General features: G+C 41.2%; 1 protein-coding gene across 3 annotated transcripts in view; it reads left to right on the plus strand.

The window, feature by feature from the left end:
* med30 (mediator complex subunit 30) overlaps positions 1–26,516 on the plus strand; it is a 62,859-nt gene that overhangs the window by 14,662 nt on the left and 21,681 nt on the right. For all 3 annotated transcript variants that reach the window (XM_057827654.1, XM_057827653.1, XM_057827655.1), the window contains exon 4: positions 1,860–1,967. In XM_057827654.1, the coding sequence (XP_057683637.1) occupies positions 1,860–1,967 (108 nt within the window). The remainder of the gene's footprint in view (positions 1–1,859; positions 1,968–26,516) is intronic.

A 26,516-nucleotide genomic window follows, 5' to 3' on the forward strand; every position in this document is an offset into this window, starting at 1 on the left:
ATGGCGATACAACGTTTATCGATACATTGGTCAGGAAACCCATTTAGGATATTCACAAAACAACTAATAAATAGAAAAACAAGCAAACAAATCTTAATCTGTAAGCCTGTCACGATATGCGATACGTCAATTAATCGCACGGTAAATGTAAATAAAAATAAGGTTGGTAAGTTTCCCGGCTGCGATTTATCGCCGTGTGCGTGTTTGTGTATACGTTTGTGCGAGCGGGTGTTTGCGTGTGCTGTGTGCACTTGGCAAACGTGCCTGTTGATTGCATAGGGGACTACAGTTCTTTTAACAGATGTTTAATGGTCAGCAACACACCATAGAACTAAAGTTCAGACCTACAAATAATCATCTATATTAAATATTGTAAAATGTTAGCATTGCTACATTAAAGCTAATGGAAAAAAAGACAATTAAACTACTAACCACTTTAGCCTGCTATAAAACATTGGGAGTCTTCTCCAAAACGATAACTTGTGGTTAAAAAGTCACACTTCAAACATTAAAACTTGCTGGTTTACAGCATTTGGAAACAATGCAAGAACATTTGAAAAAAATCTACAACTGACAACACATGCGTGACGAAAATAGAACACAAGTGGACTTTTTAAAACAGAGTGTAAAGGTTACTGTCAGCGTCTTAACAAACATACTTCCAGTGAACATTTCAAAATTAAAGCACGTCATAAAGAAAGTCTGGAGTTACTCTCACATACCTCCGATTGAACACTAAGCTTTAAAATGACACCCATTATGACAAATCTGCTTGGCAATGAATAATTTGGCTTCAAATTTTCCACTTTGCAGGACAAAATGACAGTCATTTTGGAGCAAATCAACACTTATTATGGGCTCTAATTGGCAGAAAACAAACATGGCGTTGGGTTTGTGACCCATTTCATATTCTACATACACTTAGCTAGCTTTCAGATGGCAAGTTATATATTGTGTGTGTTTTTAATATTCTAGTATTTTGTGTTTTATTTTAGAACAAATTATTACATTTGAATGCGGGATTTATTATGATGTATTGTCACTACATTAGTGGTTGAATTGGTTTAAAAAAAAAAAAAAAAAAAAACACTTGACAATAACATCGCATATCGGTAATAATTTATGAGACAGTGTATTGCTTACAAAAATTTATCACGACAGGACTAACGCAATACAGTGGCACCTCGACACACGATCGCTTCGACACACGATCTTTTCGACATCTGACGCACAATTGTACTAGCCATTTCTTTCTACATCCGAAGACATGCTCGAAATACGACGATTTAGTGTAGGTTTTCAGCCTGTGGAACGAACTAAAGGGATTATAATGTATTCTTATGGGAAAATCCTGCTCGACATACGATCTTTTCGACTTACAAAGTCCTGGAACGAATTAACTTCATATGTAGAGGTACCACTGTACACTTAAGACACTGATTAGCGTAGTCGCTAACTAGTTTAGCGGTCTGTGCTTAGTAGTAACGTCTCATCAACAAAGAATACAAACAATACAATTGGCTTCATTTACTCACCTCTAACAGAGGCACCCTGAATCTAAAAACACAAAAGACAATCGAATTATCGACACTTCAAAATATTACTGATTGAGCTACCAACCTAAGTGTGTAGCAGTGCACTCTCTCTTGCTCTCTCTCGCACGTAGCCCCACATTACACACAAACAACGTCCCAAAAGGTAAAACTGAAATATCAAATTCTTTGTCAGCTAATTTATTAAACTATTTATATCGATTACTTGTTGCAGCCCTACAAGTGAGATCTAACCTCTTCGAAATATTCTCACACTCGTAGTGATAAACATGTTCTGTAGCTGATTTTTCTTTCGGTCCATTCCAGCAACTGATACCCTTTATGGAAGATGACGGCACCAAACATGACGACCACTCAGCCAGCCAGAACCGCCCTACCGCCGAGGACAGGAGAGAAATTCAGGAGGTCAACAAGGTATTGTGTTCTTAATACAGCCACACTCTCAGGGCCACAGATATTAAATTCTAGCCAGTGGTACTAAAACAACAAGGTCGACTTTCTTAAACAGTTCAAACCTGCGTCGTTTCCTTGTGTTGGTAATAGTTTTTCATACTATGAAACTTTATCACTGTCATTCTCTGTGCTGGCTCGGACAAGGTTATATTGGCGTCAAGTTAACTGCAAGAGCTGGGAGACTTTATATTTCTTTTCTATTTGGTACACCATAGACTTCATAATATATTGACATGACACGGGCGCACGGCCGATCCGTAGGGGGGCCTATTTTCAAAAAATTCAAGTTTAAATATTTTCAAAACCAAAGCTGCTACTGACCTAAAACCAAAACAGGCACCTTAGCCTTAGCCATATTGGAGTCTCCATGAGCAGCAGCATCAAAAAATTCAAAGTCGTTCCCTTATAAAATCCAGAATCATTATTTTTTATATATAACAAAACTTAAAATGGCAATAGAATTCTCAGTTTACACTAGATACACAAAACTCACCAAATGCAGAGAAAATCACCTATATTTTCAGGATCAATAGCAATACTTAACATATCATATAGGTTTTTGCCCAAAATAGCAACTTAATTTTTTTTCAACAGCTAATAAATCACTCAATTTTAAAATCAGACAGTCATAAACAGAGCTTAACTGGTGAAAATTCTTGTGAATAAATGCTTAAATCCCCTAATTCTTCATAGATATGGACGTAAAACAGTATGGACTCTTGGTTAAAAGCAAAAAAAACCCCAAAAATGTACAGTCAGCGTTTTTTTTACGTAAATATGTCGAAGTACAATGCTACTCTGTTAGCGACTGAGACTAGCGGCCGCCTGACGTAAACAGAGCTTTTCTGGTGAAAATTCTTGTGAATAAATGCTTAAATCCCCGAATTATTCATAGGTATGGACATAAAACAGTCTCGATTCTTGGTTAAAAGCAAAGAAACCGTGCAGTTAGCGTTTATTTTACGTAAATATGTCAAAGTATAATGCTACTCTGTTAGTGAATGAGGTGAGCATCTGCCTGAGGTAAACAGCTTTTCTGGTGAAAATTCTTGTGAATAAATGTTTAAATCCCCAAATTCTTCATAGATATGAACGTTTAACAGTCTCGATTCTTAGTTAAAAGCAAAGAAACCATGCAGTTAGCGTTTATTTTCCGTAAATATGTTAAAGTACAATGCTACTCTGTTAGCAACTGAGGCTAGTGGCCGCCTGACGTAAACAAAGCTTTTCTGGTGAAAATTCTTGTGAATAAATGCTTAAATCCCCTAATTCTTCATAGATATGGACGTAAAACAGTATCGATTCTTGGTTAAAAGCAAAAAAACAAAAAACGTGCAGTTAGCGTTTTTTTACGTAAATATGTCGAAGTACAATGCTACTCTGTTAGCGACTGAGACTAGTGGCCGCCTGAAGTAAACAGCTTTTCTGGTGAAAATTCTTGTGAATAAATGTTTAAATCCCCAAATTCTTCATAGATATTGATGTAAAACAGTCTCGATTCTTGGTTAAAAGCAAAGAAACTGTGCAGTCAGCGTTTTTTTTACGTAAATATGTCGAAGTACAATGCTACTCTGTTAGCGACTGAGACTAGCGGCCGCCTGACGTAAACAGAGCTTTTCTGGTGAAAATTCTTGTGAATAAATGCTTAAATCCCCGAATTATTCATAGGTATGGACATAAAACAGTCTCGATTCTTGGTTAAAAGCAAAGAAACCGTGCAGTTAGCGTTTATTTTACGTAAATATGTCAAAGTATAATGCTACTCTGTTAGTGAATGAGGTGAGCATCTGCCTGAGGTAAACAGCTTTTCTGGTGAAAATTCTTGTGAATAAATGTTTAAATCCCCAAATTCTTCATAGATATGAACGTTTAACAGTCTCGATTCTTAGTTAAAAGCAAAGAAACCATGCAGTTAGCGTTTATTTTCCGTAAATATGTTAAAGTACAATGCTACTCTGTTAGCAACTGAGGCTAGTGGCCGCCTGACGTAAACAAAGCTTTTCTGGTGAAAATTCTTGTGAATAAATGCTTAAATCCCCTAATTCTTCATAGATATGGACGTAAAACAGTATCGATTCTTGGTTAAAAGCAAAAAAACAAAAAACGTGCAGTTAGCGTTTTTTTACGTAAATATGTCGAAGTACAATGCTACTCTGTTAGCGACTGAGACTAGTGGCCGCCTGAAGTAAACAGCTTTTCTGGTGAAAATTCTTGTGAATAAATGTTTAAATCCCCAAATTCTTCATAGATATTGATGTAAAACAGTCTCGATTCTTGGTTAAAAGCAAAGAAACTGTGCAGTTAGCGTTTATTTTACGTAAATATGTCGAAGTATAATGCTACTCTGATAGTGAATGAGGCTAGCATCTGCCTGAAGTAAACAGCTTTTCTAGTGAAAATTCTTGAGAATAAATGTTTAAATCCCTGAATTCTTCATAGATATGAACGTAAAACAGTCTCGATTCTTGGTTAAAAGCAAAGAAACCGTGCAGTTAGCGTTTCTTTGACATATTTTGTCAAAGTACAATGCTATTATGTTAGTGAATGAGGCGAGCGGCCGCCTGGCGGAACAGGAGCTTTTCTGGCGAAAATTCTTGTGAATAAATGCTTAAATCCCCAAATTCCTCTCAATAGAGTTTTGAAGTCTATGGGTACGCGCTTTAGAGACTCTTGTCACATGTTTAACTAATCGCAACTTGGGTATCTTTTGATACTTTCATCTATGTGATTACGCCGGCTCCCTGACTTTGCCTTATCTCGCCAGCTTCCTGTTTTGTGGGAGCTAGAGGAAATCCGTTCAGGCCTCCAGTCTCTTAATAAAATAATCAACTTAATTTAATATTTTCCTGACCTTTGAGACTCATGATGAGGACCATGTGGGATAGGCAGTTCCTATCGAGATATATTGTGGAATTTTCGCAAGACGTTCTTGTATCTGAATGTGACAGGGTTTCAAAGTGATAATATTTTCTTGAAGCTTGATGCAAACATACATGATTCATGTGAGAGTTGTTTTTGCACCACGCCATCACGCTTTAATCATGGGTTAAAGGGTTCTTAGCAGGTGGATAGTATGGTTTTGTTTTGTGTGGGTGGATAAAAATTAGAAAATAACCTGAGCCTTACTGTTTAAAAAAATGTTTTTTTATTAATGCGCGAGTAGTTTTGTGACCATTATACACTCATAATATTAATAATTGGCATATTGTTGATAAAATTTGTATATGAAACAGATTACTTATTTGGGAAAGTAGAAGCAGTATTGTTTATAAAGTCTGTAATTCAAGTTGACAAAGCCAGTTTGGTTTTAGTTGTTGACTTTGACCTAAATTTTGTTTTCACTAAGAACAATGATGTATAAAAATGCTTGTCTTTGCTAAACGCTTCATTGCGTGAGTCCACTCAAATTCACTCAAGCTTTGATGCTCACGCTGCCAAGAACAGCCTGTCGACAACGAAAATTGACTAAACGATTGTTAACAAATTTGTGCCTTTGATTATAGAGCTAACAAGCCTTCTCTCGCTAGATCAAAGCAACAAACCTGTCAATCATCGTTAACTTTAAGTACCAAAGGCCAGCTGCACTGGTGAACAAAAAAAAGCAGCAGGAGGGAGGGTGAGAGGCTGTACAAGAAGTAGAAAAACATAATTAAAAAAAAATTAACAACCCAATCCTTTTCACACGATTCCGATCCTCTGAAAAATGGCACGATCGACCCGATTTCTGATCACATGACCGGATCGGGACATCCCTAATTACATTTTGCATTGCACAACAATAGCGAAACAGTGATATGACTAGGACATGTCCCCCAAATGTCCCCAAATGACCTGATATGACAAGGACATGTCCCCCAAATGTCCCCAAATGAGCTAATATGGCCAGGAAATGTCCCCCAAATGTCCCTAAATGACCTGATATGACCGGGACATGTCCGCAAAATGTCCCCAAATGACCTGATATGACCGGGACATGTCCCCCAAATGTCCTTATATGACCAGACATGTCCCCCAAATGACCTGATTTGACCAGGACATGTCCCTTAAATGTCCCCAAATGACCTGATATGACCAGGACATGTCCCCCAAATGTCGCCAAATGACCTGATATGACCGGGACATGTCCCCCAAATGACCTGATATGACCAGGACATGTCCCCCAAATGTTCCCAAATGACCTGATAAGACCGGGACATGTCCCCCAAATGTCCTGATATGACCTGGACATGTCCCCCAAATGTCCTGATATGACCAGGACATGTCCCCCAAATGTTCCCAAATGACCTGATAAGACCGGGACATGTCCCCCAAATGTCCTGATATGACCAGGACATGTGCCCCAAATGTCCCAAATGACCCGATATGACCAGGACATGTCCCCCAAATGTCCTGGTATGACCGGGACATGTCCCCCAAATGTCCTGGTATGACCGGGACATGTCCCCCAAATGACCTGGTATGACCGGGACATGTCCCCCAAATGTCCTGATATGACCAGGACATGTCCCCCAAATGTCCTGATATGATCAGGACATGTCCCCCAAATGTCCTGGTATGACCGGGACATGTCCCCCAAATGTCCTGGTATGACCGGGACATGTCCCCCAAATGACCTGGTATGACCGGGACATGTCCCCCAAATGTCCTGATATGACCAGGACATGTCCCCTAAATGTCCCCAAATGACCTGATATGATCGAGACATGTCCACCAAATGTCCCCAAATGACCTGATATGACCGGGACATGTCCACCAAATGTCCCCAAATGACCTGATATGACCGGGACATGTCCCCAAATGACCTGATATCAACAGTATGTGTCACCCAAATCAACAAGAAGTGACCAGATATCACAAGTACGTGTCCCCCAAATGTCCCCAAATCAACCTGGGCTGTATCTCCACACAGCAAAGCCCCATAGTAATTTCTCCAGAAATCGCAGTTTCTAGTTTTAAAATCATTTTATCGACCGCTAATATCGAACAACTCTTAGTTTTTTATTTTAATTTTTTAAAAATAAAATATTAAATGAAATAATAACCAAGGTATCGGATCGGTACTCGGTATTGGCATCTTCTCAAAATACGGTGACTCGAACTCGACCGGGACATGTCCACCAAATGTCCCCAAATGACCTGATATGACCGGGACATGTCCCCAAATGACCTGATATCAACAGTATGTGTCACCCAAATCAACAAGAAGTGACCAGATATCACAAGTACGTGTCCCCCAAATGTCCCCAAATCAACCTGGGCTGTATCTCCACACAGCAAAGCCCCATAGTAATTTCTCCAGAAATCGCAGTTTCTAGTTTTAAAATCATTTTATCGACCGCTAATATCGAACAACTCTTAGTTTTTTATTTTAATTTTTTAAAAATAAAATATTAAATGAAATAATAACCAAGGTATCGGATCGGTACTCGGTATTGGCATCTTCTCAAAATACGGTGACTCGAACTCGAATGCAAAAATACGTGATCCAGACAACTCTAGTAATGATATTTTAATTGTCAAGAAAAAGTCGAAAGCTAATCAAACACAAGCATCTTATCTGCTACCTAAAAACAGCAAACTTCTTTTGGCTTTATTTCTTTCTTTTTTCGCAAAGGTGTTGACTTTTTGAGTGGCTTTAAATGTCAGCCCACTCCTAAGAGCTTTTTCAAATGTGTTACCTGTCAAATGTGTTTTTGCTCTGCTCTGATAGAGGGGCCCGTGACGTGCCGTGCAGATAACGCTTCTTTAAACCGACACGCTTTGTTGTCTGTCAAGTCTGAAAGTCTTTTTGTACAGATTGCATCCTCCATCTTGGCAAATACGCACTTTTGCCCAGAGAGAAAGCTGACAAAACAAAGGGAAAAAAGGCGGCATGATGCTTTTCATATGAAAACATGTAACAGAAAATTGCTGTTTTATCAAAGTCTTTATCTTAGCACTCAGAAAGTCTGTCAAACTCTCCCTCAGTGCCTCGTAGAATTTGTACTCATAGATTGCTTTTGGCACAGTGGTTCATTTTTGTTTGGTCCCATTTTCACCCAGGGGAAGCCTACAGATCCAATTGGTTTGGTACACGTCAGGTTTATTAGTTTCTACTGTCAAAATGTCAAAACAACGGGGCAGCAGCAGTTCAATTCGTGCGGACTATTGAACGAATAGAGTGAAACGACGATAGAAGCCTGTTGGAAAAATTCCAGTCTGCTTGGTCAGCACCCAACGCTTGTAAACAAGTTCTGTTGATTTTTTTTGAGTGCATTTATTGCAATTGAACTCTGCAACAGTGTGAAATTTTAATTAAAAGTGTGGAACTCTTAAAACAGTCTTCAGAATGAACTAATCCTATTCAAATTCAGGTTAAACAGGAGTTACCACAAACCCACTATCATTGAAAGTGCTATTCAATTAACCTCAATCAAATTTTAGTTGGCTTTTCTGGCTTTTCTTTTCAGCTTTTTTTTTTTTTTTTTTACATTGCAAACACCGACTAGTATTTGGAACTGTTTGTCAATCCTTCAAGCTTGTCTGAAGCCCCAGAAGAAGAAAAACAATCCTAGAGCAAGATTTTAGTCTACTTTTTTTGCTGATAAGTAGAGATGTCCCGATCGATCGGGATCACGTCATTTTCAAAGTATCGGAATCAGCAAAAAAATATCGGCCATGCCTTTTTTAATATATATATATATATATTTTTCTATATATATATATTTTAATTAAATCGTCTTCTAATTGTATTTAACGTTACAGACATAATGTTACACTCATCCAGAGTCTTTAGTTTAGGCTTAAGGTAGGGTTATCAAATTTATCCCGATAACGGCAGTAATTAATTAAAAAAAAACCTATATAGAGAGATAAAATGCAGCGTAAAATGAGTAGAGTGAATTTTGGCAGCCTTTGGAGCCTTTTTTTAATTGGCTAAAGCCTTACGATCCCTCTCCCTACGATTAGAAATATCATGGGAAGCAATGAGGGGAAGCAAGGTAGCAATTGATCTTTTTCTTAAAACCTGTTATGTTATTTCCCAACGCAGTGAAGATATATCAATTGGTAGCAATACGCACAGTCATGGTTCACTTCCCATCATGCATTCGGGCATGGCTACAGTATCATTTACTGAAAGCTCAACAAATACACTAGATGGCAATATTTAGTCACAATATACAAAGTTACAAGTCTTTCTATCTGTGGATCCCTCTCACAGAAAGAATGTTAGTAATGTAAATGCCATCTTGAGGATTTATTGTCATAATAAACAAATACAGTACTTATGTACTGTATGTTGAATGTATATATTCGTCCGAGTTTTATTAATTTTTTTCTTAATGCCTTGCCAAAATGTATATGATCGTGAAAAATTATCGGGAATGATTGGAATTGAATCGGGAGCAAAAAAAAAAAGCAATCGGATCGGGATATATCGGGATTGGCAGATACTCAAACTAAAACGATCGGGATCGGATCGGGAGCAAAAAAAAAAATGATCGGAACAACCTTACTCATAAGTGTTGTTTTCGTCAACAAAGACGATGACGAAAATTTTTCTTATTAAAATTAATTATATTAATCTACAAATAAATCCATAGACAATTTAGTTACCAACTGCTTAAGAGTGTATACATTTGTTTGGGACAACCTGTATATGTTTTTCTCCCCTCTGATCCCCAACAGTTTATTATGGTTTTTTTTTTTTTTTTTTTAGGATATAGAAATCTGGAAAAACTGTTAATATGTTAGGTTAACAGATGCCCATTTAAACGGGAGTAACCACAAATCCACTATCACTAATGTGCAGTTCAATTAACCTCAGTCAAATATTACTTGGCTTTTCTGGCTTTGTCTTTCTTCTTCTTTTGTCAACAATGGTGATAACGAAAATGTTTTGTCAACCCAAATTTTTTTCCTGACGGTGACATGACGTTGACTTGCTAAACTTGTTTCTCAGGGGACTAAAACATAACAAGATTTTCAGTTTTCGACCAACGAAACGAGAACCAGATGAAAATTGGTTAGTCATATGTTCATAATGTGTGACATTTCTTATCGAATGTGTAGTTAGCACTGTTTATATGTTAGGTTAACCGATGCCTATTTAATCTGTTGTTTTCCATTTTATTATATATTATATATATATATATATATATATATATATATATATATATATATATATATACTTATAATGTTTGTTCCAGGAATCTGATAAATTAAAAAAATTGCCGCCCAAAAATGTGACTAGTATGCTAGCGCAACCTATGTACAGGTAGTCCCCTGATTACGAATTAATTCCGTTCCTAGGCTGGCGATGTAACCCGAATTTCCACGTTAGTTCCACGGAATTAACCCCTTAATTACCTCGAAATACCCCCTAGACCACAAAATAACTGTCTAAAAACATGTATTATCCGTCCGTCCGTCCATCTTTCCGTCCGTCCGTCCGTCCGTCCATCCATCCATCCATCCATCCGCCGCTCAATCTCGGGTCAGGTTGCGGGGGCAGCAGCTTTAGCAGGGAAGCCCAGACTTCCCTCTCCCCAGCCACTTCAACCAGCTCTTCCGGCGGGATCCCAAGGCGTTCCCAGGCCAGCCGAGAGAGATAGTCTCTCCAGCGTGTCCCAGGTCGTCCCCGGGGCCTCACGCTGATGGGACATGCTCCGAACACTTTTCCAGAGAGGCGTCCAGGAGGCATCCGAACTAGATGCCTGGGCCACCTCAACTGGCTCCTCTCAACGCGGAGGAGTAGCAGCTCGACACCGAGTCCCTGCCGGATGACTGAGCTTCTCACCCTATCTCTAAGGGAGAGCTCGGACACCTTGTGGATAAAACTAATTTCGACCGCTTGTATCTGGGATCTTGTTCTTTCGGTCACGACTCACAGATTGTGGACCATTGGACCACTGGTAAATCAAGATCTTAGCCATTTGGCTCAGCTCCTTCTTCACCACTACGGACCGGTGCAGAGTCCGCATCACTGCAGACACTGCACCGATCCGCCTGTCAATCTCCGCTCCCTCCTACCCTCACTCGTGAGCAAGACCCCAAGATACTTGAACTCCTCCACTTGGGAAAGGAGCTCATCCCCGACCCGGAGAGGGCACATCACCCTTTTCCTAATGAGTACCATGGTCTCTGATTTAGAGGCGCTGATCTTCATCCTGACCTCTTCACACTCAGCTGCGAACCGCTCCAGTGACAGTTGTAGGTCACGGCTTGATGACGCCAACAGCACCACATCATCTGCAAAAAGCAGAGATGCAATGCTGAGGCCACCAAACCGGAACCCCTCAACGTTTCGGCTGCGCCTCGAAATTCTGTCAACAAAAGTTATAAACAGAATCGGTGACAAAGGGCAACTTTGGCGGGGTCCAACCCTCCCTGGGAACGAATACGACTTACTGAAGGCAATTGGGACCAAACTCTGACACCGGTTGTACAGGGACCGAACAGCCCTTACCAAGGGGCTCGGTACCCAGTACTCCCGGAGCACTCCCCACAGGACTTCCCGAGGGATACTGTCGAATGCCTTCTCCAAATCTGCAAAACAAATGTAGACCGTTTAGGTGAACTCCCATGCACCCTCAAGGACCCTGCTGAGAGTGTGGAGCTGGTCCACTGTTGCATGGCCCTGACGAAAACCCCACTGCTCCTCCTGAATCCGAGATTCGACTTCCCGACAGGGTAAAAAATTGCCGCCCAAAATTGTGACTTATAATAATTTTTCCCCCCATCTACGTTGTGCATTCTTTGGCCGGTGCGACTTATACGCAAAATCCGCTTGAAAATATGTGTCTTTGTGGGATATAAAAGATGAACCTTGAACTGATTTCTACCGCTGAAGCGTGATTCATCGCTCCAGCGTTTTACCCTGAGTCAGATAGTGAAATGTACAAAGTAAGTGCATACAAATACAAAAGGTAAGTGTTTGCTAGTTACCTTTCTACCTTTCTCATGTTTGATTTGATCAGTCATTGATCTATGAAGTCTAACAAAGCTTTAGGTCAGGCCTATCATACATTATTTAGGAGTCTTATAAGCTGCCCTTTGTCTAGTGTGGATGCGGTTTGTTTGTAAACGTGTGTCGTGAGTGACGAGCTTTTGTTCTTTCTTGCGAGAAAGAAGATTGTATTTTCAGCGTGTTTGTGTGGGTATACAGGTTGAAGCCTTTCTGTTTTCTTCCCTCGCTTTATGTGCTTTGCTGGCTCTGTACGGATATTGCATGCCAAGCTGTCTGACTGTGCTGCAATGATAATGGTCCTAGGTCAGTAGTGTCAGCAGCAGCAGAAAGGAGAATTGGTTATTTTTAAGAGTGCTGTAGGTCTCCCTCAGCTGCTTTTAAATGTTAACACAACAGGCAAACATCGAGGTGAACCCTGAGCTCAGCTTCACCGTAAACAACACCATAACAAAACATGCAGGACAGTGTTAACACAATGGCTGAAAAGGCCTATGAAGGTTTAGATAGAATAATTTATTGCCTTACCTTGAATAAAAACAATGCAACTATAAATTAACAATCAATATACTGTAAACAAAACACGCAAGTCCACTGGAAATTGCATTTTTTTTGCCCCTATTAGACACAGCTATACGTATGAGATAAATAACCTTGTTTGTGATGTGACCTTCCCCCAATGCAAGACATTAGCATGCAAATTGAGTTCTGTCAAATGATCCAAGTGTAAAGTATAGAGGTTGAGAAGACACTGCGGAAATTTGCTCTCGGCAAGTGTCATCCATTATACTTGGTGTATTACAGTCAGCTTCTGAAATATTGAGATTGTAAAAAGATTCATCATTTTTAGCTCTGAACAAAAAACAGTGTGTTTGAAATAAAGCTATGATTTAACGGCAGACGTTTGGTTAAGGTACATGTACGTTCAAATCAGAATTTTGATGAAAATTTACACAATTGTACTTTACGTTTCTGGGAGTGTTCTTAGATGGGTTTGATCTCTGTAGGCCTCCATTTAGTGCGGAATATTAATTTGAAGCTCCAAAAATTAGCGTAGAAAATTACTGACTGTGGAGGCGAAAGCAAAAGATGTTTCTTGCGAATGTGATGTGTGATGTCGAAGATGGCTTTCAAACTTGTGCCGGTTACCGGTTTCAAGGTTTACCGTGGAATGAAAAAGTCATGTTTTACAAACCACAAAATTTTTTTGTCATACCGTAGTACGGTATTAGCTATTTTTTATGTCCCAAAAATGCAGCGAGAAATGGCTTGGAACGGCAGCTCCCCCTCCGGTTTGTGCTGTGTCGGTGACACTGCTGTTGCTGTCGAAACTACACCTGAGCTTTTTCAAAACCGCCTCCAAAAAGTTTAGTCTAGGTGTCCCCTGCCAGTGGGGTGGGTATCCCCTGGTCTCAGGCACTCGGTGTGGCACCGGTGCTGGGTGGGTGCTGGGGCGGTGGGCGGGCGGAAGCTGGGGCGGTCTGGGGCAAGGGTAGATTGGGGCCCTGGTGCTTCTCCCGCCCTGCGGCCGGCGGTCCCTGTGGGACCCTGCCTCGTAATTCACACACACTTCACTTCGCACTGTAAATATCACCTTGGCACCTACATACTCATTCATACCTCAAGAAAGAGTCGGAACGGGGCCGTACAGTCCCAGGGCGGCTCCCTCTTGATTTTAATGCACCACACACCGAGGTTGTGGGATGGATGGGACCTGTTGGGGGCTGGGTGACTTTACGGTTGCCTCCTCACGGCAGGCCCCGCCATTCCCGCACCTCTTTTAGCACACCACATACATCATACTCCACGGGAGAGCTCATGAGGGGTGGTGGGACGGGCAGCTGGGTAGAATCTCCATGCGGCGGTCCCACTGCCCTAAGCTGGGCTCTCCTATTTTATTGCATACACAGCAGTACCCTCCCCACACAATCCCATCACGTGTTGGGTAATGGCTGCCGGTCGGGGATATGGCAACCACATTGATAAGGTAGTAGGTGGGTCCCACACTTATTCTTTTCTATGGCGTGGCTCCCGGGGTGCGGCCTTCCCTCTGCCTGGGCTGCCGGCCGCGGGGTCGGGGGATGGTCGGGCCTCTGGTCTCGTGCCACCCCACAGCTGCTTCTCGGCGTCCTCCTGCTTCCGCCTTCCCCTGTCTTTTCTGCCTGGGTGCCCGCCACGCGCTCCGTAGCGGGACGCTGGCTGGGTGCTGAGGGACTTGCTGGGTATCGCCTGCTCCAGTGGGGTGCACTGCCCTGCCCTGGGCTTGGTCGCCCGTCGAGGTCCCGTGATGTGCCGTGCCGGTCAGGGGGCTGCGGCGGTGGCTCGTGGGATGGGTGGGCGGTTGGGGTGGGCGTGAGGGATGGTGGCGCGTCCCCTTATCCCAACCCTGAAGGCCGGTGGATGGGGCGCGGATGGCCCAGGGGGACCACCCTTGATCCTGGGGGGACAGCGATGGCTCCTTTGCTGGGCTGCGGGACGAGGGATGGGCCGCGCTGGCTTTCACAGTAAACAGTCTGTCGGTTGCATTGACGCTGTTGAGTGCTTTCTGTTACGTTTCAGCATTGGAAACTATATGTCTGTAAGTATTTTACTCCTGAACATATGCACCTGCTGTCCGATTCACTTGTGGTAAATAGCCTGTCAGGCTGACCCAATACAGTCCCCTGCTGGCTTGTTTCCAACAAAATCAGTAATATTTCAAAAGGGATTCATTTCAGATGGATATTCGTACTATAGCGACTGTTATTTATTATGTGTTTCGCCCACAATGGTCATGGGGAGTTGTGGCAACCATGACTGAGAGTGGTGGTTGCCGTTGTTATGTTCCGTTGTTTTCTGTTCTGTAAACAAGAGCAGCAAGTGTGAAACATAAAAACTCTCTCATTCTTCTCCACTCAGTCACTCGTCACAATACTGTACACAGTGATGAAAAAGTGATTACGATTACAGCTGCATCTCTAAGGAAAGTATGCTTTACCTGTCATTAGGTTGTATTGCGTTCACGTTACAAAAACCCTGCAAAGACAGGCCATACTTCTAGTATATTATAAAGTGCAGTGCTGTCCAGTAAAGTACAATATGTGGCACACTACTTTTTTACCTGTCTACGAAGTGATGGTTATAATCTTTATAATCTCAAAGCGTGTTCCAATTTAAAGGGTAAAACTCAATTTTGTTCGTAGAGATTCCCTCTCTGGCCCTTGAGTGCTAGCCCCATGTGTTCGAGCATATTTAGCTATGATTTTCTCCAGGCTTCCCAGCTGCACATTAAGGCGGCAGTAAGGGCAGCAAGCTTTGGGGAGTTAAAGTGGTTAGTCTGATAAGCAGAGTTAAGATGCAGCAGGACAAGGGAAGCAGATGTTTGCAGCCGGGCCACATCTGCTGCAGTTGCTCCGGCCAGATCGGGGAGTTCTGGAGTGAATGGGAATAGAGTGAGATCACAGAGTAGAGGGAACCAGATTAAAAAAAAAAGCAAGAAGCGAGTAGCAAGGTGAATGAACACACTGCTACGGTTGAAGCTTCGATGGAGAAAGAGGTGAAATATTTGAGATAAGAGTGATAGAAAGGAGAAACATGGATAAATAGCCCTCCGATGCCTAAAGGCAGAAAGACAAATGGCCGATCAGGTGTTGGAAGAAGGATGAGTTAGCAGATAGCAGCTGTCAGAGTGGCGAGAATTTTGAACTGAAGGGCAAAGGACAAGGATATGTAGGCATGCAACGAGTGCTGCAATGATTAATTAACTTGAGTAGTTCGATTGGATAAAGCTTCGAATCGAATTTTTCTGCTTTGAGGATTTGATTAATTAAGGTGGTGTTGTAATGGTTAGTTTCGAAAACGTTTGCATTTAGTTTGATTGATTTGGGTGGATACACTGCCTTCTAGTGGCAACAGTGAATATGACATAACTCATTAAACGTGGCGAGATCCAGCTGCTCCCTGTTAAGACCAACATAAGGCAAGATTTTGTTTTAGCTAATGTTTTTAATGCATTCGTAATTTAGTTTATACAGTGCTGGCCAAAAGTATTGGCACCCCTGCAATTCTGTGAGATAATGCTCAATTTCTCCCAGAAAATGATTGCAATTACAAATGCTTTGGTAGTGACATCATTTATTTTGCTTGCAATGAAAAAACAAAAAAATTAAATCATGATCATTTCACACACAACTCCAAAAATGGGCCAGACAAGAGTATTGGCACCCTTTGAAAAAATCATGTGATGCTTCTATAATTTGTGTAATTAACAGCACCTATTACTTACCTGTGGCACATAACAGGTGGTGGCAATAGCTAAACCACACTTGCAGCCAGTTAAAATGGATTAAAGTTGACTCAACCTCTGTCCTGTGTCCTTGTGTGTACCACATTGAGCGTGGAGAAAAGAAAGAGCAAAGAACTATCTGAGGACTTGAGAAGCAAAATTGCGAGGAGGCACGGGCAGTCTCAAGACTACAAGTCCATCTCCAAAGGCCTGAATGTTCCTGTGTCTACCGTGCGCAGTGTCATCAGTAAGTGTCAAGCCCACGGCACTATGGCTGACCTCCCTAGATGTGGACGGAAAAGAAAAATTGACGATAGATTTTAACGAAAGATTGTGCGGATGGTGGATAAAGAACCTTGACTAACATCCAAACAAGTTCGAGGGTACCCGTACTATCCGTCGCTGTCTGAATGAAAAAGGACTCTATGGTAAGATACCCTGGAAGATCCAACTTCTGACCCAGAGACATATGAAAGACAGGCTGGAGTTTGCCAAAACTTACTTGAGAAAGCCAAAAACGTTTTGGAAGAATTTTCGCTGGTCAGATGAGACAAAAATAGAGCTTTTTTGGAAAAGGCATCAACATAGAGTTTACAGGGAAAAAAACAAGGCCTTCAAAGAAAAGAACACTGTCCCCACAGTCAAACGTGGCGGAGGTTTCCTGATGTTTTGGGGTTGCTTTGCTTCCTCTGGCACTGGACTGCTTGACTGTGTGCATGGCTTTATGAAGTTTGAAGACTACCAACAAATTTTGCAGCATAATGTAGGGCCCAGTGTGAGAAAGCTGAGTCTCCCTCAGAGGTCATGGGTCTTCCAGCAGGACATTGACCCAAAACACACTTCAAAATGCAGTAGAAAATGGTTTGAGAGAAAGCACTGGAGACTTCTAAAGTGGCCAGCAATGATTCACGACCTGAATCCCATAGAACACCTGTGGAGAGATCTGAAAATGGCAGTTTGGAGAAGGCACCCTTCAAATCTCAGAGACCTGGAGCAGTAGTCCAAAGAAGAATGGTCTAAAATTCCAGCAGAACATTGTAAGAATCTCTATGATTGATACCGGAAGCGGTTGTTTGCAGTTATTTTGTCTAAAGGTTGTGCTACCAAGTATTAGGCTGAGGGTGCCAATACTTTTGTCAGGCTCATAGCATTAGGGTTAGCGTTAGAGCATTTAGAGCATTTAAGGTAGCGGACTTTTGCTATGCAAGTTAGCCAATTGTTCTTATGTTGTACTTAGTATATCGTTATTGTCTTGTATCAAAAATCGTTTTGCATCGTGAAGTTTCCAGAGGTTCCCACCCCTAGTATGAAGAAATTGCAACGTGCCTATCAGGTGGAACACCGTACATTTGACACTCCTGGTATAAGTGATTTCGCTATTTAAGAGTCTTCTGGTATGTACGAAGGAGAAAAACATGATGAAAGATTAGTTTTATACAGTATATTGATGGATGTCAAGTCAACTTGTTTTATATAAAAGAAAAATAACCCTTGGCTGCCAAAGTTGAGTTTCATTAGGGAAAATAGAATCCTCTTGAAAGTTAATTCTGAGAGGGAGATGAATGTTCAAGTTAAAAGCTAAGTCAGAGCGTTTTACTAACTTTGGGGTTGATAAATTACACATCTGAAGATCAGATTACAAAGTTATATGATATGTACAGTATATTCTCACTGTCTGATCACTTCATAACTGATTATTTCGACTGTTTGAGGAAAGTATTTAAACAACTAAACATTCAATGCTCAAAATGTTTTGTCAGGCATGTACGTTTCCGTTCAAAAGATTTATTCAACAAATAAAAGCGATAGAACGCTAAAGGTCTGGAATACTGTACCTGCTGAAAATGGAGCGGACTTAGCCAAAAGCAAAATCATTATTTCTAACCTTGTCAATGTCTTGACTATATTTTCTATTCGTTGATAGACAAAATGTGACTTTTCATGGAAAACACAAAATTGGCTGGGTGACCTCAAACTTTTGTATGGTAGTCTACTTCAGAAATTGGCTGGGTGACCTCAAACTTTTGAATGATAACTTCAGATTCAGAACAGACCTTTCAATTTTCAACACCGAAAAGCCAATAACTAGTCATGACTTCCTGTGCACAGTTAAATATAGTGATCCCTCGCTACTTCGCGCTTCAAACTTTGCGCCCTCACTCCATCGCGGATGTTTTTTTCAATCTAAAAAAAACAAAAAAACACAGATGAGCTGTCCCGAGCCGATCGCGTAGTCTCACTCTCCTGCTTATTAAAGTTAACGATGATTGACAGACGTTTAATGTTTGATCTGGCCAGAGAAGCGAACTTCAAAGCGCCGCTTGCGTCAATCATCGTTTAACTTGTTAACTACCAAGGGTAGATCAGTTGATACAGATCACTTTTGTATCCACAGATGGGTCATCTGACTCTAATTAGCATATCTTTTGTGAGCGTGGAGGTCCTCATTAGTCATTCGCATTCACACTCGCAAAACCACAGGGTTGGATTGCTCCAATTAGCATCTTGAGTGTTTGCAGGGCAGGGCTGCCTGTTTGCGGAGGACTCTCTGACAGCATTGAGAAAGAACGGCTGTCTCAATCTCTCTGAATATTTATTTGCACTGTTTCTTGTACAGTTCCTGACAAAAATCTTGTCGCTTATCCATTTTGTAGAAACAATTGCTAATAACGTGACTTTTAATTATTCAATTGGTTTTCAGAAATGGCTCATATGAAAGCTAAGACCCTCCCAAATGATGTTGAATGTACAAAAATATATTTGTTTCACAACCAAACTTCACTGTTTTGTGGCAAAAGGTGGATTTTTCAGATGAATCTTCCATCGAATTGCACCACAGTCGCCGCAAATATTGCAGGAGACCTACTGGAGCCTGCATGGTTCCGAGATTCATTCAGAAAACAGTGAAGTTTGGTGGTGGCAACGTCATGGTCAGTAGTTACATCCAGTATAGGGGTGTGCGAGAGATCTGCAGGGTGGAAGGCAACATAAATAGCCTGAAATATCAACAAATCTTAGCTGCCTCTTACATTCCTAACCATAAAAAGGGACAAATTCTGCAGCAGGATGGTGCTCCATCGCATACTTCAATCTCTACCTCAAAGTTCCTCAAGGCAAAGAAGATCAAGATCCTCCTGGAGTGGCCAGCCCAGTTACCAGACATGAACAGGATGAAAGAGGAAGCATGGAAGACAAAACCCAAGAATGTTGATGAACTCTGGGAGGCATGCAAGACTGCTTTCTTTGATGTTCCTGATGACATACTGGATGTAACAACACAGCATGATTTTGCCACCACCAAACTTCACTGTTTTCTGAGTGAATCTCGGATCCATGCGGGCTCCAGTAGGTCTCCTGCAATATTTGTGGCGACTGTGGTGTAATTCACTGGAAGATTCATCTGAAAAATCCACCTTTTGCCACAAAACAGTGAAGTTGGGTCCACAGCAACCATGAAAGCAAAGGTGTTGTCGTTGCCCAAGAGTTTAAGATGACGGTCGCCACGCTAAATGCTAATGCTAACGAGAACGCCTCTACTTGGCCTGTGGTCTGTGTCTAGGTAATCATAATAATTAGGGCTGTCAAACGATTAAAATTTTTAATCGAGTTAATTACAGCTTAAAAATTAATTAATCGTAATTAATCACAATTCAAACCATCTATAAAATATGCCATATTTTTCTGTAAATTATTGTTGGAATGGAAAGATGAGACACAAGACGGATATATACATTCAACATACGGTACACAAGTACTGTATTTGTTTATTATAACAATAAATCAACGATTTCATCAACATTATTAACATTCTGTTAAAGCGATCCATGAATAGAAAGACTTGTAGTTCTTAAAAGATAAATGTTAGTTCAAGTTATATAATTTTTATATTAAAACCCCTCTTAACGTTTTCGTTTTAATAAAATTTGTAAAATTTTCAATCAAAAAAATAAGCTAGTAACCCGCCATTGTTGATATCAATAATTACACAATGCTCATGGGTGCTTAAGCCCATAAAATAAGTCGCACCCAAGTGCCAGCAGAAGGCGACAAAACTCCAAAATACACAAGTAACAAGTTGGCATTGCACTGCGCTGTCATTTTAATCTGTTTGAGCAGGGCATGTGCGTTAATTGCTTCAAATATTTTAACGTGATTAGTTTGAAAAATTAATTACCGCCTGTTAACGCGATAATTTTGACAGCCCTAATAATAATAAATAAAAAGTCTTAAATTTAACTTAAGGAACCCTGTAGAAACCCTGGATAACCTTTTGGGCTACAAAGTATCGCGATATATCACCTTTTCGATATAATTTCACACAACTATTCCAAACATGCCGTTATATCTTGCCACCTTACATGGAAAAGAAAAATGTGCCATCCAATTCACAGTTGTTGTACAGCTGCAAGAATGCTCGCATCTGAGTAGAATAACCTTGGAACGGACAGCACACTTATTATTCGACAGGAGAGAGCGGTGTGAGGAAATCCATTGAAGTGTACGCTCCCGAGAGACTTTCACGGTAAACAGGAGTGTCTATTTGACACCGCGTGTCCACGCTTTCCAATCCCTCACTAATCCCCTGTCTGTAACCGTGGCATAAGCGAGAGACCATCTGAAGAGACAAAAGCGCAGTTGAAATCCTAAATAGAGCAGTACGTTATGGGAATAACAGCTGCGGCATATACTATATAGATAGCATATGTTATTTTTATGTTGTGGAGTCCATCAAAACTAAAGCTACTCTCAACCCAATTCATTTTGTATCAGGTGAATGACTCGGCAATTGAAAATGATTCAATTTCACAGGCTTTAAATAGTTATGGGTTGCGTTTGCAGTACGATTAAGGCCATTGTCTATCAGATGAATTCTGAAGATGTGACCACCAGCCCCCCACCTCTATGATTGTGTTGGACAGGTAAGAAGTAAAGAGAAAGGATTGAATTGGGGGTGATAGAGTAGAGGTAGATAAATGTGCCCTTCTAGGTAATGTCTGGATGCTTTACAGGGCAAGCTGGCTGTGAGTGATAGTCTTGCTCTCGTTATCTGTCGATTGGGGTAATTGCTGTTTGTCGGAGTCTGGCTGACGGATGCTGATGCGATTTGTAAGGGGGTGCGAAGTTATCACTCGCCACAAGTGTTTTTACCGCGAAGCAGGCCCGACCCTGGGTGACTAGGTGCCCTAGGCGATGTGTAGTGAAGAGCCCCGCCTCCCCCCAAAATTAATAATGTATATTTTAAGCTATTGTTTCTCAATATAAATAGCAAATTATCCTTATTGCGCTTGTTGCAATTCTTTTCATCCAGTAACACAAGCACATTCATATAATTTTCTTGAAACAAATAGCCATAGATTTCTCAACATTGTTTGCCTCTTGGGCTTCATGACCACTTGATGGCAACATAGAGTAAATGAACCACTATGAAGCTTTTTTTTTTTTTTTTTAAATTTTTTTTTATTTTTATAAACCTGTCCTGTTCAGCTGTTTGACACGGAGAATGGAAGTCATACATACACAGTCAACATAGAGTAAATGAATCACTATGAAGCTTTTTTATTTTTATTTTTTAAACCTGTCCTGTTCAGCTGTTTGACACGGAGATTGGAAGTCTGAGTGTCCGGTTGGTCAGAACAGTTTTAAAGAGCATACGACACGAGAAAAAAAGTCTTAAATGGCATTATTATGTGAATTAGAATCATATTTTGAGACGATTCGACTATATACAACAATTTAGCAAAGCATAGATGACGAGAAATTAGTCTTTTAATCTGCCGGTTAGCCACGCCTACCATTATAGGGCTTTAGCGTCCCCAACAGGTGGATGACGTCAGCGGTAGACTGGGCTCATCGATTTTACTATTCAGCCCATTGAGGGGGAATTATTCAGAACGAGGAAAACGCGACGAAGAAAGCCGTAAAATGTCATTGTTTCAGTCTCTCTACTCCAATATTTTTACAGGATATTCTTTTTATCCAAGTATTTTTCCCCAATAGCTATATAAATGGCTTGAGAAGGACCAGTCAGCCCGTCGAGGGGGAACTATTCACGAGGAAAACGCGACGAAGAGAGCTGCAAAATGTCATTGTTTCTGTCTCTTTACTTCAATATTTTTACAGGATATTCTTTTTATCCAAGCATTTTCCCCAATTGCTAAATAAATGGCATGGTCATTATGAAATAATAAAAATGCATTTATTCAGGACGACATGGCAAAATTACTCCATAATGGTCAAAACTGTCAACGTCACCTTTACTGTCGCACCTCCCGAAAGATATTTTATGACACCTAAATCGGACATATGTCATTTCCCTTCCCCGGCTTCGGAGAATGTAAACAAACCAGAAGGCGTGATAGCTAGCCGACATGCTAACCCGAACCGAGTGATGTTTCAAAGTCTTCAAAGCGGAAAAGCACACATAACTATCCTGGATTATTTGACATGACGACCCGGTTGTCAATTGTCTTTGCGGATCGGCAAACCGCCCGGCGGAGAGCAATTTATAGTTCGTTCCCCGGAGGAGGGTGGCTGGAGTTGTTGTGCAGCTAACGTGCTGCTGCTAATGAGCATTTGGAGAGCTTTTTACATGCCTATCAATGATCAAACGTAAGTAGTCCTTCATTTAAAGGAAGTTTGTAGTGTTTACTTTGTTTTATTTGTATTTGACATAATACAAAACAAGATGTTTACTCACTTCCTCGTAAGTCCAATGGTCCCACAGTAAATATCCACGGTGAATGGGAACCTTTTGAAACTCCAAAAAGGCGCATACGCCTCTTCCTCATACAGAATGATTTGTAATGTGTACGTAACGTGTAATTAGTTGGACTATACTGTATGTCGTCTACACTAGTATGCCTACTATTCGGATTAGTTGTTAGACAGATAATGTAGGCTGGTAATATTACCCACCACTTAATATGGACTGCTGTCTCCATACACCAATCGGATACTAAGGAAGTGACGTCATGCCGTTGCCATTTGTATTGTAAACAATGGAGGCGGTGTGGCATTCCTGCTCTTCTTTGCTGTTCCACACATTTTTCATGAACTTTTAAACTATGTCTTAATAATACGCTTCAATTCAGTACCTATTTGTGGTCCTCCCATCTTGGATGACGTGGAGATGAGCATTTTTTACAGAGCTCGTCTCCCGCATTGTCTCTGATCAGCCAGCTGCGGGCTGGCCCCTCCCAACTCAATGCTGACCGAACATAAGTGTATAAAAATGTGTAGAGGAAAATTAAACCCCGAAAAGTGACCTAAGTGGTACCCCCAGTCAGAGTCAGTTTTTTTCCATGACATTTCTGCTTGTCAAAACTGTCGCCACTTCCAGGATCGCCATTGTTATGCACAAGCATTCCTGGTTGCGGCTTCCAGGAAATATACGCAGCGCCACACCTTATGCTTCTATTTGTTATTTTCCAAGTGGTGAGAGAGTAACCGAGCATCGATTGTAACATCCCAAGTAACGATGTCAGGCTCTGCGACTGCTCGTGATATCCAAGTGTGTTAACCCTTTACTCTTGCTCCTGCGCGATGCGTTCATTTGCGTTCACGATAATAAACAGTGATCACAAAATAATGACATTTTAGAAAGTGTAGTTTCGAAATTTGCCATTGGCGAGTAATGGGTTTCCGGTTCAGAGGTAAACCGTGCGGGCGATGACGTACAGTGTATCACAAAAGTGAGTACACCCCTCGCATTTTTGCAGATATTTAAGTATATCTTTTCATGGGACAACACTGACAAAATGACACGTTGACACAATGAAAAGTAGTCTGTGTGCAGCTTAAATAATAGAGTTCATTTATTTTCCCCTCAAAAGAACTCAAAATATAGCCATTAATATCTACACCCTGGCAACAAAAGTGAGTACACCGCATGGGAACTACGTACATCCCTAAATGTCCAAATTGAGTACTGCTTGTCATTTTCCCTCCAAAATGTCATGTGACTCGTTACAGGAGTGCTGTCAGCATTGCTGCACAGATTGAATAAGTGGGGTGTCAGCCTGTTAGTGCTCAGACCATACGCCGCACTGTACATCAAATTGCTGTGCATGGCTGTCACCCCAGGAGGAAGCCTCTTCTGAAGATGGTAAGCAAGAAAAAGCCCGCAAACAGTTTGCTGAAGACATGTCAACAAAGCACATGGATTAATGGAACCCTGTCTTATGGTCTGATGAGACGGGCGAGCTTTCTTGTGTACCGTATTCAGAAGAAGCAAATAGTCTGTAAAATACCCTGGAGAAAATTATCTTTCCTAGTTTAGATGTAGCCAGTGTGCTCCTGTATGAAAGCATTATTGAGCCACCAGAGGGCAGTGTATCCACGACTATCAAACAAAATACAATACTTTTGGACCTTTTGGATAGTTATTTTGAAATTTTAAAGGGTTAATTCCAAGTTATGTTGCCAGCCTAGGAACAGAACTCGTTCGTAACCTGGGGACTACCTTTATCACCATTTCGATATTTTGTCACACTCCTATTGCATAATTGTACTACAAAATAGCAGGTGGCTAATACGATCCGAGATAGAAACGATAGAAATATTTTATTTATGTTCCCTATTTAAATGTACTTGATATGTTAGAAAACTTTCTGGAATGTAGCGTGACAAAAGTTTTTCATGGAAACCAAAAGCAATGTGGCACCCCCGCCACTAATGGCACCCTAGGTAACCGCCTAACTTGCCTATGCCCGGGGCCGGCCCTGCTGTGAAGCAGCGTTCCAGTGACAATAGGCATTTACATTTTTAAGTCAACTTCAAACTATTCTGTTGTTTTGTATAGCCGTCTTTTGAATATTCTGCATGCAAAAGTGGGCCAGACTACATAATGCGCATTCTCTCTCCCACCCATTACGGTTCTCTCTGTTTATGTATGAAGTTTTCGAGCGTGGATGAAACTTAATAATCTTTGCATAAATATTTCAGAAGCGTTAGCCATAATTCATTGGTGCCTAATGGGTTGCAATTGCTCAATCTGTGTGCCTCAGACCCCTGGTGTGGTAAAATGTGATTGTGCATATCAATTCTGGGCCCTGTAGTCGTGGCCAGTGTTCTAATAAAAAATGCAGTCATACCCATGTGACCACAAATTACTTCCTTAATGAATAGCCTGCAATAGTCGTCACATGCCAATTAGGACGGGGAAAAGTGTAATTTTTTCCTCATTGCTCATTTAGCCGGAACTTTGTATTTAGTACAGCTTTTTGCCAGCTGTCTGTAGCAGATCCGTTGCAAATATGTGGAAAGCAACCTTCTGTCTGACTGATGGACCGAGGGTGCTTTTTGCAGAGTGATTCATAGCGACTCTTGATAATCATTCCATCTGGGTTATGGGACAGGCAGTCTTGTAGTCGAGTCATCACTCATCATTTGTCTTGACTTTACTTCCTTTGCATGCACTGTCTCCCAAACGCCTTGGAGATGAGCTTTTATCCCAAAGGGGGGTTGTCATGCTGGACCTATATGACATAGCCCCCCCGTCATTCTTCTACTGTGCGTAGCCTTCTATCCCCCTCCCTGAGCTGAAGCCTGCCACTGCCACTTGCCTTGCGTTTGATTTGATACCAGCCTAAGTGTGAATAAATTCCTGTCACAGCCCATTAAGGAGGCCTTGGAGAGATCTGGCATGTTATTAATTCTCCACAGCGCCTCACTTTGGCGGCCTTCTTCTTGTCGCTCTCTCTCCCACTCCGCTGCTTTTCTCATGCACTCTCAGCCATCTCCTTCCCGTCCGTACTCAGTTTCTTAATACCCTGTTAATTAGCATGTCTGTTCTCTTTATTCAAATGAGAAATGCAGAAATTAAAAAATAAGGGAGATGGGTTGCTTGCAGTTTTAAATTGAAAAGCAATTCATCCAGTGTTGCTTTGCTTTGCCTTCTTCTTGCAGACCGGAGAGTTTGCTGCTTGCTTAGGGTTTATGATCAATTTCGCTGACAATTGCTACTAGGGGTAAGAACTAGGGTTGTTCCGATCATGTTTTTTTTTTTTTGCTCCCAATCCGATCCCGATCGTTTTAGTTTGAGTATCTGCCGATCCCGATATTTCCTTATCCGATTGCTTTTTTTTTTTGCTGCCGATTCAATTCCAATCCTTCCCGATAAGTTTTCCCGATCATATACATTTTGGCAATGCATTAAGAAAAAAATGAATAAAACTCGGACGAATATATACATTCAACATACAGTACATAAGTACTGTATTTGTTTATTATGACAGTACATCCTCAAGATGGCATTTACATTATTAACATTCTTTCAGTGAGAGGGATCCACGGATAGAAA

This window comes from Corythoichthys intestinalis, chromosome 22 (genome assembly GCF_030265065.1).
Source record: "Corythoichthys intestinalis isolate RoL2023-P3 chromosome 22, ASM3026506v1, whole genome shotgun sequence".
Lineage (NCBI taxonomy): Eukaryota > Metazoa > Chordata > Actinopteri > Syngnathiformes > Syngnathidae > Corythoichthys > Corythoichthys intestinalis.